Genomic DNA, 17,236 nt, shown 5'->3' with positions numbered 1-17,236 from the left:
TTTTATATTGGTTTTTGGTTTTTTTTTTTTTTTTTTTGTTTTTTCTTTAATCATGGAATCACAGAATGACTTGGGTTGGAAGGAACCTCACAGCTCACCCAGCCCCTGCCATGGGCAGGGCTGCCCCCCACCAGCTCAGCTGCCCAGGGCCCCATCCAACCTGGCCTTGAGCGCCTCCAGGGATGGGGCACCACAGCTTCTCTGGGCAGCTGTGCCAGCGCCTCACCAGCCTCTGAGCAAAGAATCTCATCCTAATGTCTAACCTAAATTTCCACTCTTTCAATTTGAAGTAATTCCCTCTTGTTCTATTGCTACATGCCCATGTAAAAAAACAGTCTCCTTCATGTTCATAAGCTCCCTTCAAGTATCAAAAGACGGTCTCCCTGTAGCCTTCTCATCTCCCAGCTGAACAAGCTTGGCTCCCTCAGCCTGTTTTCATAGAAGTATTCCCCTTAGAAACCTGCAACTCCATGTACCTCCATGCTACTTAGCTGTAGCTGTAATGAAGCCTCTGTTTGACTGGTTGTTAAGAGTCATTAAAATAACACATTATTGTTGCATGGGAAACTATAATCTCTGCAGTGTTTTGAGCATGCACTTCCTTAGTCCTTTTTTGGGTTTTGGTTTAGGGATCTTTCAAGAAATTTTTTTTTTTAAACCCTATCTAAAATTTAGGAATGCCACAAGCAAATTAATGTTGTCACACCCATTTAAAGTATGAAAACCACAAAGTTTCAGTGTGTTTATGGTCCTCCTACCTTTATTGTGCATGTTCTAAAAAACACACATATATATATATGTATGTATTTTAATCTTTTCTCTTAGTTGAAAGGAACTCTGAAGGGGCTTGGATCCATGCAACTTCCTGTGTTCTAAAGGTGCAAATGGTTGCTTGATATTGAGTAATTGTAGTCTCCTTAAAAAAGTAAAGCTGCTGTCAGGGTACACTGAGAAACTAATATGTTCACAGAAAGTTCAGTGTGGTTCTGGAATAGTGAGCCTCTATAGAGTGAATCTAATTCCTTTTTCAGGTGAGCTGCAAGTGTTGAAACTTGAGCAAAATTTTCTGGATGCTTATATTTCTAGGAAGTTACAGCTTCAACTGTTTTATTCTCCCTCTGAGGAAAGCAGTGGTCCTGATTATTCCTGAGACTTTATGATTGCATTATAATAAGAAAGAATCACTTCTTGAAACTCTTGTTGCCGGATTCCCCTCATGCAGGCAGATTTTCTAATGGATATTATGCTGGGATGATTTGTAGTACTGTGTATTGTTGTGAAATGAAAATTAAAAGGGCCTTTTAAGTCCTTATTTTGGTTGAAATCATTCATTGACAGAATACAATGTTTTCAATTAATGCAGAACATTTTGAAGTTTATAGATGGTTCGGAAAAGTCTTATATGAACTGCCACAACTAATACATGGAGGAATATCTTACATAAAAGTTACGACCAACTTAAACACTGCAGTCTTGACTTCTCCCAATCTGCCTTGAAAATTTTCATCTAAAAGCTCTTGAAATCCATTTATTGGATTAAACATCTGAACAGCTGTCACATCCATGTGACTAAGTAAAAGAATCCTTTTAATAGTCAGATAGCGTTTGGAAAATAGTGTACAAGAACTTTAGTGGCTCATCTCCGTGAAGTTTGCGTCGGAAGTTTCTTGCTAACATTGCTGAACTTATGGCCTCTCAGGGGATCTAGAAGGAAAACTTGGCCACTGTGAATCCTACTTCAGAACAGCACTTTTTGTTAACTGAAATCTTGTGTTGCTTGATTGTTTGCTTTTTTTTTCTGTTGTCCATGGTGAATGCTGTCTGTGTTTGGAAAACAAAACTTCAGAGCATGTGAAGAATGTTTTTCCTAGTAGTAATTAAAGCCCTTGCATTTCAGCATGTGAAAGTTTCTCTTAGTGCTGTTTGTGGTAAGTGGACAGTGCCTTATTCTGGCAGTTTGGGGCCTGATTTCTCTTCTGTCTGTGGGTTCTTTGTGAGAGCTGATAAATGTAAATGATCTGGGTGGTGACAGAAACAATGAAAAAAGGTGATTATTGTCCAGCACTGACTGGTACTGGCAGTGTTTTCTAGCAAACAGTTTTGTTTCATTCTTCAGTGGATTTTACTTGTTAAAGGATTACTGAAACTACATGTTGTTCCTGGACTATTAATTTTCATTTTAATGTTCAATGGGAATTATTTGTGATAAAATCTTGGTGGAACTTTTTAGTCAAGAATTCTGTTTTTCCACTCTTCTCTTTGCATATTTCTTTTGTCTGTATTCCTTCTCCCTCCCTGTTTGCATCCTCTTCATTTTTACTTTATTTAAAGCTTAATTTTCAGGAAAAAAAAAAACAAACCAGCTTTGAAGAAGACGTTTCCCACAGCAGCTTAAAGATGAAATTTCGTCATGACTTTAAGCCAATAGCAAAATGTTAAATCAAATTGGTCAAATGCAAATACAGTTCTAGGTGTATGTGCCATTCTCAAAACAGCTTGGTGACATGACTTGTTGAAAACTGCTAGGATAATGTTTTGAATACCTCCCTTATTTATGCTCTAAAAAATTTGTTTTTACAGATTCTTGGCTTTAAGACTGAGAAGTGTTGGAAGGGTAAGATAGGAAACTTGTATGAACAGGTTAGCAAGCAGACTTGTATAGAAAGCTGTGATACCGATGTCTGACCTTCCTGTTGAAAGTAAATTTTAGAATCACTGAGTTTGGACATTTTTGCTGAAATTTTAAACTTATCTCTTTTGGAGGCAGATATTTTATTTATATCTTTTAGTTTTATTTTGTTGAATTGGAACAGCTCCTTATTGGGTGGAAGTGATTTTGTTTTCCTCATCTCAGTCCCTGCATGGCTACAGACATTTTTAAACTGCTTTCAGCCTTGCAGATTTCCTCACTTAACAATTGAAGGCACAAATCTGTGTGGTTAAAGTACTTAACATGTAATTGACTTTTGACTTCTAACAGTGGGTTTCCTTTTCCTGGCTATGACTAGAGGAAAAATTATGACAGTTTCAGACACAAGGCTTCTTGACTGAAATATCATTTAGAACAGTGTTAGTTAAACTGAAAGGCTTGTTTAATGCCTATTCCAATTCTGTAGTGTAACAAAGTGGTTTGGGGTGATTTTTTTTTTTATGTAGGTATGTAGGTGCCATCCCTGCTTCTTGGCTTCGTATGTGACTTCTATAACATCTTTTCTAGATAGTTTTCTTCCCAGAGGGAGGAGTTATTCGAGATTGTAAATTATTAACTTCTCTAGGATATCTTAGTGTGGAAATTAACTGTACTGCGTCTTTTTCTGTCTCGTATTTTCCAGTCTTATATTTTTTCTATTCTTGTTGAATCTTGTGAAATTTCTATCGCTTCTCTTAAAAATTTCTTAAGGAAAACATTATGCAGTTTTATCTCCTGGTAACATAGATGAAACTTGCACAAAAAATAGAAAGAAAGTGTTGTGAAAGTACTTGTTTCTTTGGTTTTACACGATTTTTGGAGTTTGAGTGGTTTTGTGTTGTAGTAGTAGTATAGAGACTTCTGTCTTAGAAGACGATAATTAAATCATAGTTTGACCTTAGTTTTCTCAACTGGGAAACAATACCTATTAATAGAGCAGGATGTGTCCCCAACAAACCAAAATAATGTAAATCAGAACCCTGCACTTAGACAAGAAAAAAGGAAGCTGAGTAATGGGAAGAAGTGGCTGGTCAAAATGAGGTTTTTCTGCTTTCCAGTTACCTTAAATGTTCAATGAGAAAATGGAAGTAATTTGAAGTTGCTGTCTTTTTTAAAAAAGGTTAAACAAGATCATGAAGTTTGAAACCTTAAAAGTTGTATGTGGGATCTGATCCATCTTTTTGCTCTTTCAGTTTTCTGAAGGCTTGTTAGCTGTGAAGAGAACTAGTTTTGACTTCCTCTACTTTCTTTTTTGACTATTGTATAATATATTTAAACCAATTTTAAATATATGTACATATATATATATATATATATATTTATGTATGTGTGTATGTATATGTATGTATATATGTATAAAGTGCTCTCTGGTAAAAATCCAATTAGGTAAGCAGTATGTCCTTTCTCTTTTCTGGATCTGAGCTTGGTTAGTCACTACGCAGCTCAGGAAAAGATTCTTGCCATGTTCCTGCTTTGACTTTTCCACTATCTGTGGGGCTCCTCTGCAAGATAGTAGGGGGTGGCTCTCTTTAAGCTGAAGGAGAAACCAGGCTTCCATGCTTATAGACTCATTTCTTAGCTATGAAATGTTCAACAAAAGCTTGGTGCTGTTACTGAGTTTGCAGCTTTTGTTAACTGAACAGAAGAAGCTGGGAACACCATTGCTTGGAACACTCCTTGCTTCCCTTCAGATTAAATAGAAATAACTTAGAAGATGTTGATTATGGAAAAATGGTAGAGATGCCCACCTTCCTGAGTAGGGGCTGACCAAACTCAGTGGGGTGGCTCTGCATGTGTGAGAAGCCAAGTGTTTAACTTGCTAGTAGGGGCAAAAAAACCCCCCACCAAACTAATTAAACCATAAAGAGATGTTGACAGGTGTTATGTGATTGGGCTTAGAGATTGAAGTACCTTACTTCAGATACAATTTATAGTTCCATTTGAGTTTCCATTTCAGTGCTCCTCCACTTGTGTTTCATTTTGTCCTACTAAATGCTGTGATGCAGAATGTGTGTAAACTATATTTTGAGAATGAGAAGGATTTACTTTCTTTCAGTTTATTCTATTTTGAATCCAGTAACTTCCAATAATTCAGTAACTGCATTTAAATGTTGCATGATTAACTTGAATTTAGAAGCATTCTGATTTTTTAATAGTGTTGTTTGAAAATAAGTTTCCAGATGCCTATAGAGTTATGAGCCATGCAGAGATTTGAAGAGCAGTTCCTCCCTTAAACGGATGTATTTTCTGTGACTGGATTACTGGAATGACTTCAAATCATTGTTTTATGCGTGATATACTACATTTCTATTTTGGATTCACATTCTCATTCTAAATTTCATTTATTTTCTAGCGAGAATTGGATAAATCAGGTAAGGTTAAAACAGCAGTCAGTGCTCATGTTGCTCTATCAAGTCTTGCTGTGCTTCCTTGACTAAAGTAAGGGTGTTCTACAAGTGCATGCGGAGGCAGAATTTGACTGGTTGCTTCTGATTTGGAATTAAATTCATACTGTGTGCCACCTTGTTGAGTTTAGTGGCTGAAGAGGGTGAGAGGGAACTCAGTTTTCTGCTTTCCTTACCTGTCAATCCAGCTTTCTTTGCTTTTGATTTTAAAAGTTTGTATACCATGTTTTCTACATTCTTTTACTTTCAGTTTTGTAAAGCATGAATTAAGATAAATTTCTGTTTTTCAATATTCTGTAAGTTCAGAGTTTGGGAAAATCTGTTGGTGGCCCAGAAATGAGTATTATGAAGCACCTTCCACAAAATATGCAAGTGTATTTAAATTATTATTTGATACAAGATGTACTATTCTGTTACTCTTTTGATAGTTGTATTCCCAAATATGTAATGTGTGCAGAAAGAGCCTCAAAAAACAGTGTGAATCCTTTTAGTTTCTGCTTTGTGGTGTGTGTGCTTTTTTTCTTTATTTATGCAATACTTAAATCCCCTTTACAAATAGGATGTATATGGAATGGGTCTTGGGCAAGCATTTTGCTTATTAATAGCAGTAGTAGTTGTAAGTTACTGTGCTAGATATGTAACGCTGATGTGAATTAAGTGTTTTGTATTTCAAAGCCCTGGTTTGCTGTGGCTATGAGTAGTCATAAATGGTACAGGTAGCCAGGATGGCATATTCAATAAGTCCATGGCAGAGGGATAGCTAATACTCCAAGGCTAAGAGAAGCCAGTGCTACTTTTACTGTAGCTCATGGTGGATCTGGCAGCTTAGCTACTGTATATTCTAGTATCTTTGAAGGGTATTTGGACTGAGTGCATGCTACACCAGAAGATGATGTGGAGTCTTTCTACCTTTTTGACTTTTTAAAACCTGATTTAGTGACCTGTTTGAATTTGCAAAATAGCTATGGTGTCAGCTGGGGTTGGTTCCTGCAGGTCACCTTTCTTCTCTCTGTTGTTATTTTTCATTCTAACTTGAAACTAGATACTGTTAGTCTTTCTCAGGCAAAACTATCCAAATCGTAAATCATTTCAGGAATAATAAAGTTTCAAATAAGCAGTTTAGACTTTGCAGAACTAAATATGCAAAATCTTTGCAACTTTTTCTGCCTGTGGCTGACCTAGATCCACAGAGAAGTTGAAGAGCATTTCAGGCTGTCATGTGTTGGGTATTCAGACCTGTGCTTAGTCAGAATACAGGGAGCAAGTTGTCTGATGAGATTATGGAAATGATCAGAGAAGGAACTGAAAGAGCTTTTAGTGGGTAATAGGCTGACGGGCAGGAAGGGAACTAAGGAAGTGGGATTTGACTCTAGGCTTGGCTAAGGAACAAGGTAAGGTAGTGGGATGGGGTCAAAGGAAGCAAATGCTTGAAACATAATGAAGAAGAGGAAACTAAGCGAATAATGCATGTGAAAAGCAGTTAGATGTGAAGATGTGCACGGGGGAAATAAAGCTGCAATCTGAGAGGATGGATGCATTTAAAATTCTTGCTTACTCTTATATTTTAAATTGATTGTGTGGCAGGAAACTGAGACTATAAATTAAAATATCAGTGAAGTGCTATGTTGACATGTAGCTCCATGGAATTAAAAATATTAGCAGAACATAATGTGCTTTTCTTAGTGTGTTCCTCTGAGTTAAGGTTTCTGATTGAAGTAGGTATCCCTAAACCATCCACTAGCAGTTAGAAATACTTAATTCAACTGTGATGGCTCTGCCTAAAAGTAGTTTCTTAGAATTGATTGCTGCTGAAGAACAATTTTCAACTATGTGCAAAAGTAACATCTAATTAAGAACCACTGTTAAAATTTCTCACCCTGAAAATGAACGGAGCAAATCACTGACCAGTTCAAGTGAGCTTATGTGTTTTGGTGATCAGCAAAGAGATGCTTATCAGTGTCTGTTGCCTTCAGGAGCCTGTTTCGATTTTCTTGCTTCATTTACATTCCAACGAATGCAGACTGTAAGGCGAAAGAGGAACATTGAAGTAAAAACTTAGGTGGTGTTCTTTAAGCATATCTTCAATAAAACTAGATTCACTTTGGCATTTTTGTAACAAACTTACCTGTCATTGTGATGATGCCTGTAAGTTAGACAGCACAAGCTTAAGCTACCTAATTCTTGGTATATAGGTACCCACCAGTACTCAGACTGTGTGCCTGCATACGTGTTAAGTAGACAAACTTGGTTTTGTCTTTGAAGAACTGTACTTCCCTCTCCCCCCCCCCATCTTCTCTATTTCTGATGTTGGTTTGTTTTTTTTTTTTTAATTTGAATAAGAATCACAAATTATTTTTCTACTGAGAATAACCTGGAAGTGTTTCTAAATATCTTCACAGTAGATAGCGTAAGAAGATAATTGAAAACTTTTATCTGCTAAATGATGAGACTGGAAGAAAGTCTTTATATGTAGTATATTTAGTAGGGTTGAAACATTACGAATCTCTTTTTGTATATGCATTGCAAATGCTATATTCTTACAATAGTTATTTTGTTTGCTAGATAAATCAGATAAGTACGATTCTAGAGATGTGGAAAGACTTCAGCAAGATGACAAATGGGTTGAAAATTACCTGATTTGGCGTCATGACGTTGTGGATGATACATTGAAGATGATTGACGAGAGCTTTCAGTGGAGGAAAGAATATGCTGTCAATGGTAAGCTGTGTTATGTAATTCTTGTGATGATGTATGTTGCTTTCCTTTTGAACTGCATCTAACCTCTGTCTCTAGTTTCTTTAAGGCTCTTGCTCTTAAATATTGTATAAATACCACGGAGTACTAAGCAGTAACTTTTTTTTTTTTAACCCAATTTAGAAAACTGGGTTTCTAAAACTTAGCTGCTCTTATCACCAAGCTGTACTTCTTTATGTCTTGCAAGGGGAAGAAGGAAAGTAGCTATCTTTAGTTTTCTTTGTGTAATTGCTGGGGCTCAATCTCTTAATTCCCCCACGACTAAAATGGAGCTCAAAATAATAATAAATTCAAATAACAGTCAGGTCAAATGTTTTGCTACCTGCAACAATGGCTTGATACTCTAGGTAGAATAGGTGTACATTTTTGTTTCATGGGAGTGTTTTGAAGATGAACTTTACAAGAACGTACAGTTTGATTTAAAAAAGGATAAAGCATGAAGGGCTGTAGATATGGGCCTAAAACTAAACATGGCAGTATTTTTTTTTCTTTCTTCTAAATCTTATTCATATCTTTACCTCAATCCTGCTGTGCAGCTTGAGAGGAAGAAGATAGTAAAATTCTCAAATTAGCCCCATTTTTGTATTATGTTTGCATATGTCTTGGATGGATGCTTACAAAGGCACTTCTGTATTTTGTTGATGGATTTTTGCATTTTTAACAGAGAAGTAATTATTAACTTGATTGTTGAAATGATCTTTCATTTGGCTTTGCAGATTTGACTGAATCTGTCCTTCCAAAATGGTTGTTTGAAAGTGGTGCCCTCTTTCTGCATGGATATGATAAAGAAGGCTATAAATTATGTAAGTTGCACAAAACATAATCAGTCATCCTGTATTACTTTTTTTCTAAGCATTTTAGCAGCATCTGTTTTGGAGAAGAAGTTATTTGAAACTAAAAGAACAAAGGTATTGGCAGCGGTTTTTACTAAAAGAGATTAGAAGTTGATGACTTTCAGTCAGTGTGGTATCTTCTGTGGATTACAGAAATGAAATAAGCAAACTTTTTCAGCAATTTTCAAGAACCATAAGCCTTTAATCCTAACTGCCAAAGTTTTTACCTTCTCTGTTGAAGCGCATTATTTCTGTATCTGCTGTAATGCATATATAAGTAGAGTAAGTGTTGATAACTGCAGAGCTTCATTTGCTGCTGCTTTTCTGACAGCCCACATACAGCTCTCACATATTTGCAGTGGTTTGCAAATTTTTTTTGTGTTCTTATGACGCAGGAATATTCAGTAATACTGTGAGCAGCTGAAAACTCTTGGAGAATGAAATCCTGAATTGTATGTTTAACTGAGGAGTAAGGAATAAAATATGTAGAGCAACAGTAGGTATTTCCTGAAATACTCTTGACTTTTACTTGACTGTTGTATGTAGATGGGCAATATAGGCAATATCATTTTCTGTTACTGAATTTGCTACATCATCGCATGCAATTAAAAGTAAATAACCTTAAAAACTATTAAAAAAAAAATAAAGAAGACAACTTAAGAAAAATCACCTAGTAGACTATCCAAACAATCTTGAACCAAAGATGGGAGGAAAATAGATCTTCAAATCTAAAATTGTGCTTTTTCTTCTTTTGCCAAAACTGTTTTTTCATCCAAAAATAGATTTGCAGCCTTGTCTCTTATAAACAACTGAGTTTAAAGAACTAACCCACTGGTTTTCTAACAGTACTGTGACCAGAAAAGTACAGTTTCTATTCCAAGGGTCTATTTTGTCAAGAACTTTATCTTATCCATGTAAGTTATGAGTGCTTTGTGAACAATTGCTGTATTATGCTTCATGATTTTCGTTTAGTCTTCCAAGGTAACTTATCAAGGATAAGTGGTGATGATATGTTTTTATAGTATTTACTTAGAAAGCTGAATGTGATTATACTGGTTGGTTCAATTTGGTGAGATTGGAAAGTGAAGTAGTAAGACAAACTTATTTTGATGAAAACTGTGGAACTGTCTCATGACAAGAATGTGTGCAAATCAGATCATTGAATAACATTTTTACTTTATTGTCACTGATAATTAATGTCTCTGTTTCCCACCCCCAATTGTTCCTTCAAGGAACGTTAGCGATTGAGAATATCTCAGCATGCAAATTCAGATTGTACAGTAGTTAAGAGTTACTGATTAAGTAGCATTTGAGAAATGTTTCTTGTGCCACATGCTCTATTTTCACCATTATCAGAAGTAGATATTTTAAACTAGATAGAAATTCTTTGAAAAATGTTGGTTACTTTCATGAGAGTTCTGCTTTAAATACTTTAAATAGAGTATCTTTCTGAAATTTAGAGAATTCAGTTAATGTATTACACTTAAATCTTTTTTTTTTTTTTGTCTGTATGTGAAGTGGAAAATTTTCTTCCATGCAATTCATAGAATGAACTTAAGGAAGTAAAAGACATTGACAGGAAAAAAGTGTTATTTTATATAAAACTTTTCTAGGTTTCAGGGAGAGAAATGTTAATGCATCTACAGTTATTTCTAGGACTTGTCTATTTTTCTGTTGAAGAGGTACCGAAAATGAGTGTGTTTCATGTTGGACCTCTTGAATACTTCTATCACTTCATAGTATAACCAGTCATTTGGTTTCAGGCATTCTTATGAAGTCTGTTACTTGGAAATCAGCTTCTTACAAGATAAACTTGTCTCTATGTGAGTCATTTCTTATTCCAGAAGATATCAGGCTTTTATTGAAGTAATGTTACTCATCTTCTGGATTTCTTGATTTTATTTTAAGAAGGTCTGTTGCTTTTTATGTAATTTAGAATAATGCACATATAGTTCTGTTCAGAACATGCCAACTTCAACAGTACAGAAAATTTAGGCAGAAAAGAAATGTAAAGGTCAACCACAGCAGTACTTGGAATAACGTGCAAGTCATGATAGCCGAGGACAACATGTATTTAATTTTAAATAATTAATTAATTTTCTTGATAAGTAGTAAAAGTCTTTAAAAGGTACATGAAGAGTGTTTTCCTTATCTGCTGTTCCTTGTCTTCTGCAATTCTTGGCTTTTTGTCTTAATACAAAAGATGTTAGGAAGAAAAAGGAAAAATATATAGTTGTCCCACTGACTGTTCAGTGTCACGGTAGAATCTTTAGTTGGAGTACAGGCACTGAGGCATTGGTAAATTTCACAGTGCATCTATGTAGTTATACAAGTAATGGCTTCAATTAATTTTGCTTCCTTGGTTCATTTTTTGTGTGCTTCTTTTTCCTTTCACCAGTTTGGTTCAAAGTGAAACTTCATGTAAGGGATCAAAAACAGCAACTTGATAAAAAGAAACTCGTAGCTTTCTGGTTAGAACATTATGCCAAGAGAGATCATGGAAAGCCTTTAACGGTGGTATTTGACATGGCTGAAACTGGAATCAGTCACATAGTAAGTATGCTTATTGCTTTTTTTTTTTTTTTCCTGCTTGCTTTTTGAATTATTTGATCTACTGTAGAGTATCTGCTTTAGTTGGACTGAATGATCTCTTGAGGCACCTTCCAACCACTGCAATTCTGTGATTCTGTGTTTCTCCATAGCAGAAGATGATTATCTGTGCAGTCTTTTAAACCTAAGTAACGTAGCAGTTACTCACAGCGAATGAGTAGGGCTTGTTCCTGTGACATAAGCAATTTCTGGAATTCTTTCTTGCATATTAAAATTTGTTTAATATTACGTGCTCCTGCATATCACATTATATTTGATGTAGTACACTGAAAACTTTTAATTTGATAAATGACTGAGTCAAAATGATTCCTGTGCAGTAGTTACTTACCAGTTTGGTTTATCAATTGTTATGGATAACAATAGCAGGACTTCATTTTTAAGCACCCAAAAGGCAATAGGCTGAGCCCTCTTTTGTTGTGAATATAGTTGTAGCTTCATTCTCAGTAGTTCAGGCTTCATTGTGTTTTTTGTTGGTTTTTTTTTTTTTTTTCCTCAACAAAGCAAAATCTGTCAAGAGTGAGGGATGGAAAAATATGGTAATGGTGAAGTACTCAGACCTGTAGATGCAGTAGTTGACATCTTTGAAAACAGTGATCTCTTCTGAAAATAACTTTTGAGTAACTGCCTGTGGAGTTCTGTGGTGTTCTCTTCAGCTTAATTCAGCAGAGCAATTAATTTTTTAGAACACACTTCACAATCTAAAATAGTTTAGATTCTTAAGTTGGAGATCTTGCCTATTGTTTGATTGAATGGCATCTTTCTTTTTTTTTATGTGGTAGAAATGCCTGACGAAATGAGCAAAACCTAATATTGCCTTAGGTCCTTGCAGTCATGCAGTATAGGGCCACAAACATCAGAGAAGACAGTTTTACAAATAAGTATGGGATAACTCAGTTTTTCGATTCAGAGTTGATGTTTTCACCTCTGATTTGAGAACTGTCTATCCATACCCAAAAGATACTAGTTGAGCAGTGTGTATTTTTGTATAACAGAAACACAAAAGTCTATTATTTCCCTTATGTTCAAAAAAAAAAAAGTCACAGCCTCCTTGATTTTCTTTTTCTTCAGAATATTTATTCAGAATTCTCCATGAATTCAGCTTCTCTCTATTGTTTTTGAGGCTCCCAAAGACAATCTCAGCAAGTGCTGTTTATAAGTCTTCCATTGCACAGTCTCACTTTGCTAAGGATTTCTTTTAATATCAGTTGGTAGCCACATAGAGTACTTGATAGATTTTATCCTAAAACAGCTTGAGGTTTTAATCTATTTTCCAGAAGGTTTTTCATTTGTTTGCTCCATTGTTAATATAGCCTCATCTCATATGTCAGCTATTCTCATTGGTATGCAGTCAAGTAATTCTGATGGTTCATGCCTTGTTGCAGCATTTCAGGTAACTAGAGTTGATGCAGTTATTAAATTCTCTGCTCACATCTAAATTCTTGTTTGTGGACTTTCATCAAAATAATGGATCCAACCTCCTTATAGCTGATAGTATTGCTTTTGGGTACACAGCGGAAGTGAGAGCAGTGCGCTTGCTAATGCACAGGAGACTCTAATCATTACTTGGAAATCTATCACTGTGTTTATTGCTGTTAAGTGATAAATACTGTTTTGGTACAAGCAACTACCAGTTGAGATAAATACTTCTGCAGAGCGCTATCTTTTGCCTCCAGAGATATCTGAGCTTTCAGTTACTTTATAATTACTGAAGCTACTAATTAGGCTTTCAGTTTGTTGACAGTCCTTACAGTTTTTTTTTTGTTTTTTTTTTTTAATTGCTTTATCTGTAAGTATTTTAGTAGAGTGTTTATATCACTTCAGAAGTCAGTTGTCCATTATGCTGTTCTTATGAGGGGATTTTAGGTCCTCTATCAACAATACATTTTGTTCTGTCTCTGGAAGTCTCCTTTGTAGTTGTGGTCATTTCTGTTAGAAGTGCCGGGGAAAATAGAAGTATTTATGGTTTTCCACCTCACTCAAGTATTGTAGTAAACTATGCCTCACAGTATTGTATATATCTGTTTCATACAATGTCTTTTTTGCCCTTTTCTATGTTACCATTCATTACAAAATCTGGCTGTAATAACAGTGTTACTGCTTTTGCACTGTTTCTCAAGTGCTTTATTTTAACTAATTTGTATTCTAATATTTTGATTTAGGTTATTTACTCTGTTTTTATTTTAGGACTTGGACTTTGTTCGTTTTATTGTCAACTGTTTTACAGACTATTATCCAAACTTCCTTAGTAAGTATTTCATGTGAGATACAATGTTAGACTTGTATATGTGAGATACAAAGTAGACTTGTGTATAACAAGAGCAGTTAAGAATATCATTAGTGATGGGGAGAGAGTTTATTTATTTATTAATATTTTTGCATACACTTTATCTCATTTTTGGAAATAAATTAAGGACTTGTCCTTGGAATCTAGTGTTTCAACCATAGCAGAAGATCAGACTTTTTTGATAAAGCTGAACTGCATGCTATAGATTCAGAATATATTTGTGCTTGTAAGAATCAGCACAACTTCAAATCTGAAGTTTATTTACGATACATCCAAAATCAGCTGGCTTTTCATGATATACAAAGAATTTGTTGTGTATATATTTATGAACATAAAATCAAATGAACCTTTTTATCCCTGAGTTCCTTGTTATTTGGAAAGTAGTAAGCCAGAGAAGTCTGTAAACTGTGGGATCTGCCACTTTTGTTGTCTTTCACTTAAAGCACCTACTGTCTTTCTGTAGTAATAGATATAGCAAGTGAAAACCAATTAACAAAGGCTTCTGCAAGGAAGTAAACATGACACTTTCAAATATATATATATTCCTCTTTCTACATGACTATTACTGCTGCACTTCATGTTAAGCAGAGAAATGCATGCATTTAGTATTCAGATTATTTCCTTTTCTTTACCTTTTCAGCGAAGATAGTGATCTTTGAAATGCCATGGATAATGAATGGTAAGTCTGTTGGTTTATTTTCCCCCAAGATTGTAACTTAAACTTAGTATAAGCAAGAAGCGTTTTCCAGCTTTCTGTTTTAGCTAAGTGGTGAATTTGTTAAACAGTTATTTTTAAGCCTATTACATAGTTAACGCGCTGTCTTTCTGTCTGGCATTGTTTTGGGTTATACTTTAAATGGAGCTCATGTTCACTTTTTATCTTAAAAAACTGGGAGACTTTGATAAATGTCTGTTGGATGTTTCCAGCTGTAATCCTTTCAAAATCAAGTTCATGATTTAGGAACACTATAATCATTGATAAATACTTTTTACTACTCAAAAAAAAAAATAAAAAAATAGGTTGTACGCTTCCAGGTAGACACATGACCCTTGTCCATGTAATTATTGTGTATGCTGATTTGTGTTTCAATTAATATTCTTAACCATAATGCATATGATAAGTAGCTTATTCTTTTATCTATGCCATACAGATTAATTTTTATGTTAGCTCCATACTTTTTTCTGTGTATTGTTAGCTCCATACTTTTTTCTGTGTATTCATATTTTACCACTAATGAAATAATTGATGTGTTCAAAACCACTCCAAATCTAAGTAAGAGCCATTTAAAGCAGCAAAATATTTCAACTGCGAAGAAAATATATAAAACTTCTCTTATCTCTCTCAATCAGACTTGAAACACAATTGTTTTACACCTCTCCCCTGTGCCACTCTCTTCTTCCTGGACTTAAATTCCAAGACAGGGAAATAGTCACTGGTTAAATCAAAGATCCTCTTCCCTTTGAAAGTCTGTGGTCTATCTTCATTCCACTATAGAGAAGGGTGTTTGTTTTTGTTTGTTTGTTTGTTTGTTTTAATATAAAATATTTTTCTTACAAGTAATATTTTTTTTTTTTTGTCTGCACATTCTAACATTTTCAGAACCGGTATTACCATGTTTTATGGGGTATAGTGTACTACTTTTGTAAGATCTACCAATACACTGCAAAAAAACCTAACAAAACAAAAAACTTGACAAACTTGTGTATCTTTTTTTCCCCTTTAAAGCTGCTTTTAAAATTGTGAAGGGTTGGCTTGGCCCTGATGCAATAAGTATGCTAAAATTCACGAACAAGAGTGATGTGCAGGAATACATCAGTGGAGAATATTTGCCACCTCACATGGGTGGAACTGTAAGTATATTAACATTCCATCATCCTTTTGTGTTAGATTGAGGCATGTTTATTTAATAACTTATATGGTGTTACAGTTTGGCACTTCATGGATATGAAATTTCTCAGTTCTGTCAGAGTGATAGTTTGTAAGTCACATCAGTAAAAAATGGATTAATTTTATGAGAATTCAGTATCTTGCAATCTTAAGTACTGAAATCAGTTCTGTGAATGATTTTAATTATTCATTTGCAAGTCACAGGGAGCCTTGTTTTCAAATCTTCAACAAAAACACCCTGTCCCTTTCAAGTGCCGTTTCTTTTATTTTCCCCCAGCTGATGAATTAGAGAGATTGAGTTGGTTTATGACAAGTTGTACAAACAGAAAATAGATTTTGTGCCCTTCTGAAGTTTTTCATCTTTTTCCAAAGGCACAGTTCTGTGTTTTCTACTGTCATACCTCATAGCTAATTCCTTCTTCGAAGAAAGAAGCTTGTGGCTTTGCTAACTGTATTCCTTAAGTGCCTGTATGGAGCATGCAGACTTGGTTATCTATCCTCCTTCAATCCTGAAGTGTTTCAGTGCTTAGCTAGTGCTAACTAGCTCCATGTTGCCCAGCTTCTAGGAATGTCTGTAAGTTCCAGAATCTTGGAGGCTGTTTACCTAAGCTACTGATCTGTGGTAGTAAGTTGCAGTGACAGTGACAAATTAGTAGAGTAGAAGTGTGTTTGTTTGACAAGGACTCCAAGTGTGCTTACAGTTTCAGGAAGAAAATGTATGCGTGCTTTTTAAAAGCCATGTATTTTGAGCCTGCAGTTGTTTTGTCTAAATATTGAGTGTCTTTGATATTTAACCTGTTAGGTGGGTGTTCTGAACTTTAAACCGCAGAACTGTCGCTGTTTGGAAACACTGTTAACAGGTATTAAGTTAGGCTCCAACATCTTTTCAGAGAAGGCGTATTTTCTTGGTGTGATTGACCTTGCCTTCTCCTGAGTCAACTTGAAATCTGATGAGGGAGTGCACCTACTGCTATTAATGTTGACAGGATTGTTGGGTTTTCTGTTTATTTTAAGGTATTATCTGATTTGTAAATACTAATTCCTTGTGCTTTCCTCTGAAATATCTTTCCCCTTCCCATTTCTTTTCATCCTCTTTGATTTCTACCCATTTAGGAATAGATGGTCAGTTTTGCAATCAGCATGATACAGTTGAAGAGCATGGCATATCTGTGTATTCTCTGGCTGTAGTTCTGAACAAGCAAAATAGACTCTCCTTTCTACTGTGCTCCCTAATGGTATCTGTCCTAGAAGAGCCAGGTTTTACTGTTTGGGGAAATGCAGAGAAGGTATATCCTATGGAATACAGGTGTCCAAAAGAAATTTTTGAGACCTCTTTGGGGACTTTTTTAAAAAAAAAAAAAAAAAAAAAAAAATGATCTATATGTTTTTTGACAAATAATGGACTAAGGTGGCTGCAGAGTATCTAAGACATTAATACTGATTATGGAAAACATCAATGTAGATTTTTCATAACTCTGCACATATGCTTGAACTTCATCTTGCTCAAGAATGAGCATGTGCACATGCAACAGGATTTTTAAACTTCTATATTTGCCCATTTTGTCAGAGGTGAGCAGTTCAGCCTTATTAATTCACTGCTCTCTGCACTCTTGCCAGGGTTGAGCAGCATTTTTAACTAGAATACTGTGCTCTTCACTTGGTTATCTAAATTGAAAGCCTATAGCTTGTTTTCTTGAAGCACTGTTTTTAGGTCAGTATTTAATTTGTTAATTAAGATGTCACTGGGCTTTTTGCTTGTGATTTCATGACCAT

The 17,236-nt window shown here is 35.1% G+C and overlaps 1 protein-coding gene across 2 annotated transcripts in view; it reads left to right on the top strand.

The window, feature by feature from the left end:
• MOSPD2 (motile sperm domain containing 2) overlaps nt 1-17,236 on the top strand; it is a 31,806-nt gene that overhangs the window by 1,362 nt on the left and 13,208 nt on the right. For both annotated transcript variants that reach the window (XM_048957203.1, XM_048957211.1), the window contains exons 3-8: nt 7,657-7,812; nt 8,565-8,651; nt 11,080-11,234; nt 13,476-13,536; nt 14,216-14,254; nt 15,302-15,426. In XM_048957203.1, coding sequence (XP_048813160.1) covers nt 7,657-7,812; nt 8,565-8,651; nt 11,080-11,234; nt 13,476-13,536; nt 14,216-14,254; nt 15,302-15,426 — 623 coding nt within the window. The remainder of the gene's footprint in view (nt 1-7,656; nt 7,813-8,564; nt 8,652-11,079; nt 11,235-13,475; nt 13,537-14,215; nt 14,255-15,301; nt 15,427-17,236) is intronic.

Source organism: Lagopus muta, chromosome 1 (genome assembly GCF_023343835.1).
Source record: "Lagopus muta isolate bLagMut1 chromosome 1, bLagMut1 primary, whole genome shotgun sequence".
Taxonomy (NCBI): domain Eukaryota; kingdom Metazoa; phylum Chordata; class Aves; order Galliformes; family Phasianidae; genus Lagopus; species Lagopus muta.
This window is presented reverse-complemented; position numbering and strand designations above follow the sequence as displayed.